The sequence below is a fragment of the Protobothrops mucrosquamatus genome, unplaced genomic scaffold (assembly GCF_001527695.2).
Source record: "Protobothrops mucrosquamatus isolate PMUCROS unplaced genomic scaffold, P.Mucros_1.0 scaffold569, whole genome shotgun sequence".
NCBI classification, from domain to species: domain Eukaryota; kingdom Metazoa; phylum Chordata; class Lepidosauria; order Squamata; family Viperidae; genus Protobothrops; species Protobothrops mucrosquamatus.
Window position 1 is genome coordinate 178836 of NW_015386871.1, and position 2651 is coordinate 181486.

Below are 2651 nucleotides of genomic sequence, written 5' to 3' on the forward strand. Positions count from 1 at the left end.
AGGACTGCCTGAATTGGCGTCATAATCTATTTTTTGTGGATTTGCTTTTATCATACTTGTCACCTAAGTACGAAAATTAATTTTCCAGTAGATTCAAGAATATCAAAATCATCTTGGGAATATCATTTTAAAAATGCATTCACCCTAGGTTATCCACTTAATACATTGATGAAAATCTTTCTCAGGATGAGGACCTACCCCAAAGGTGCTTTTTCAGGAGGCAACTGGACTTTCTTGTTTTTCTTTGAAGACGTTTTGCTTCTCATCCAAGAAGCTGCTTCAGCTCTGGCCGGATGGTGGGGAAGAGCTGAAGAAGCTTCTTGGATGAGAAGCAAAACATCTTCAAAAAAAAAAAAACAACACCAAGAAAATCCAGTTACCTCATGGAAAAGCATCTTTGGGACAACCATGACCTGGATGACTGAGAATCTCCATAGACAGAGGGATACATTTCAGGAGGGGGAATGTGATGGGATTACCTCTTCAGAAAGGAGAGAAAGAAACTAGGGCAGTCCCTCTGTACCTTTCCTATGGTCCTCTTCTGCAGCCTATTCAGTTCTTTGTTTATTTGCAGACCAGTGTGCCATTTGATCACCTGGGGAAATGAAGAGTGGATTCCACCAGACCAGTGTTTGCTTAGGTGAGTGTCTGCCTTGGCAGCCTGTTCTGTGATGACAGCATTATGTGATCAAGCGAAAAGTGGCTCATGCAGGGTCCACATATTTTCTGCTTAAATCTCAGTGTAATGGAAATGGAAATGGGATAGTCAGGGTGTTGAAAGGCCCAAATGACCCAATTCCATGACAAGAAAACCTGACTGGTTTTTTTTTTCTGTCCTTGCAATAAGGGACATAATGTTCTACACTTACCTAATAATAATAATACAGCCAGTTCTTTCAATTAGTGTACATTAGACAGTGTGACGTGGTAATTTATTAGCGTGGAAGTGTGCAAGTGTAGTCATACAAGATTTCACGGAAGTATTGATCCCCACTGGCAGCGTGAGAGCTAGGAGCAGCAGATTTCAGTCCTGAGTAGCAGGGAATTGGCATTGTTTCACCAGAGGCATTCTTGAAAGGCTAAATCTAAAGAATGATTATGTAACATTTCTTAAAGATGTGTAGTGCAGCATTTATGGTGTTGGACTAGGGCAGGGGTAGGGCTCTTTTATGACTCGTGGACTTCAACTCCCAGAATTCCTGAGCCAGCCATGCTGGCTCAGGAATTCTGGGAGTTGAAGTCCACGAGTCATAAAAGAGCCAAGGTTGCCTACCCCTGGACTAGGGATAGGGTTATTAGTTTCACATCTCCATTTGATTATGGCTAATTATAATACTAGGTTGGTCATTGGGGGAAAAATATATTATTACTTCAAGTTCCTGAAAGAAAATCAGGTATAGATTCAATAGAATAAAATATTTCTTCTGTTTGTAAGAATTTATATGATAGTGAATATTTGTCTTGGGGTTTGGGGGGAGAGGGCATGATGACCATAGGTCAGTTTTTCTCAACCTCGGCATCATTAATATATGTGGACTTCAATTCCCAGAATTCCCAGACTAGCCTGCTAGGAGAAGTTCATGCATCTTAAAGTTGCTGAGGTTGAGGAAAAAATACCATGGACTAAGGAGAATTGCTATTGTTTAATTGCCTGCCAATTCATTAGAATTAAATGTTCTTTTCTTTAAAAAGCAGATCTAGATCTGTGCATCAAATCATGGGAGCTGGAAGCACAGCTAGTATACATAAAATAAATACAGTACTTAAGACAATTTTGTGTTTCTCTTACCTCTCCGTGGTTTCAGTTTGGTTCTTAAAAATATCCACTGTGAACTGGTAGAATATTTCTTAAAAGCAAAATAATCAAACATGAAAAGCTCCAGAGATAATTTTGCACACCTTGCAAATAAAACATTATGGCATAAATTCTGATGTTTGGTTTACAGATACTGTATGAGATTCTTTTTCCTGTTTGCTTTTCTTCTTTCAATAGAGTTTCTAGCCCTTAAAGTTCCAAAGATTGATAGGCATGGGGAGTCCTTCATAAAATGTGGTAACTTATTTAGGGCTAAGCTAGTTTATCAGAAAGACCTCCAATGTTTGAATTTCTGAGAAGAAACCATTTTTAATTCTGTTTTTTTCTTTTTCTTTTCTAGTGTCTTCACTGTATTTTTCTTTTAAAAAACAAAACAACAAAAACAAATTAAAAGGAAAAAACAAACAAAAAAAGCCAACCTTTTTTTTTTTTTGCCAGCAACAAGGAGAGGAGCTGCCCTGTGCTGGCATTCTTGTCTTTCCTGAGATCATCGGCTGTGTTCCCGAACCAAATTGCCTTTGACGAGTCACTCATACAGGAGCCTTGCAAGAACACCTTTGCTGCTGTTGTGCAGCTTCCTCTCCATAGTCCTTGCCCGTCTCCCGCCAGCAGGCCGTGGCCATCACCCAGATCTTTCTGCTCCCCTTTTCGATCTCTATGTATCATTCACAGAAAGAGAAGCCTTATTCAATATTGTTTTGAAAGTCCAGTTAGTTAAGAAAAGAAGGTTTCCAACATAATTTTAATCACATCTTTGTTCTGTAGTTCTTGGGTGGGGAGGAGGTTGTTTACAGGAAACTAAAAATTCCAGCTCCACGGAGCTTCAGGAGGTGGT

General features: G+C 39.4%; 1 protein-coding gene across 1 annotated transcript in view; it reads left to right on the forward strand.

The window, feature by feature from the left end:
* The window catches only part of CSNK1E (casein kinase 1 epsilon), a 38908-nt gene extending 36733 nt beyond the window's left edge, over positions 1-2175 (forward strand). The window contains exons 10-11 of the mRNA XM_015817255.1: positions 575-640; positions 2157-2175. Of these exons, the coding sequence (XP_015672741.1) occupies positions 575-607 (33 nt within the window). The 3' untranslated portion in view covers positions 608-640; positions 2157-2175. The remainder of the gene's footprint in view (positions 1-574; positions 641-2156) is intronic.
* The last annotated feature ends 476 nt before the right edge of the window (positions 2176-2651 follow it).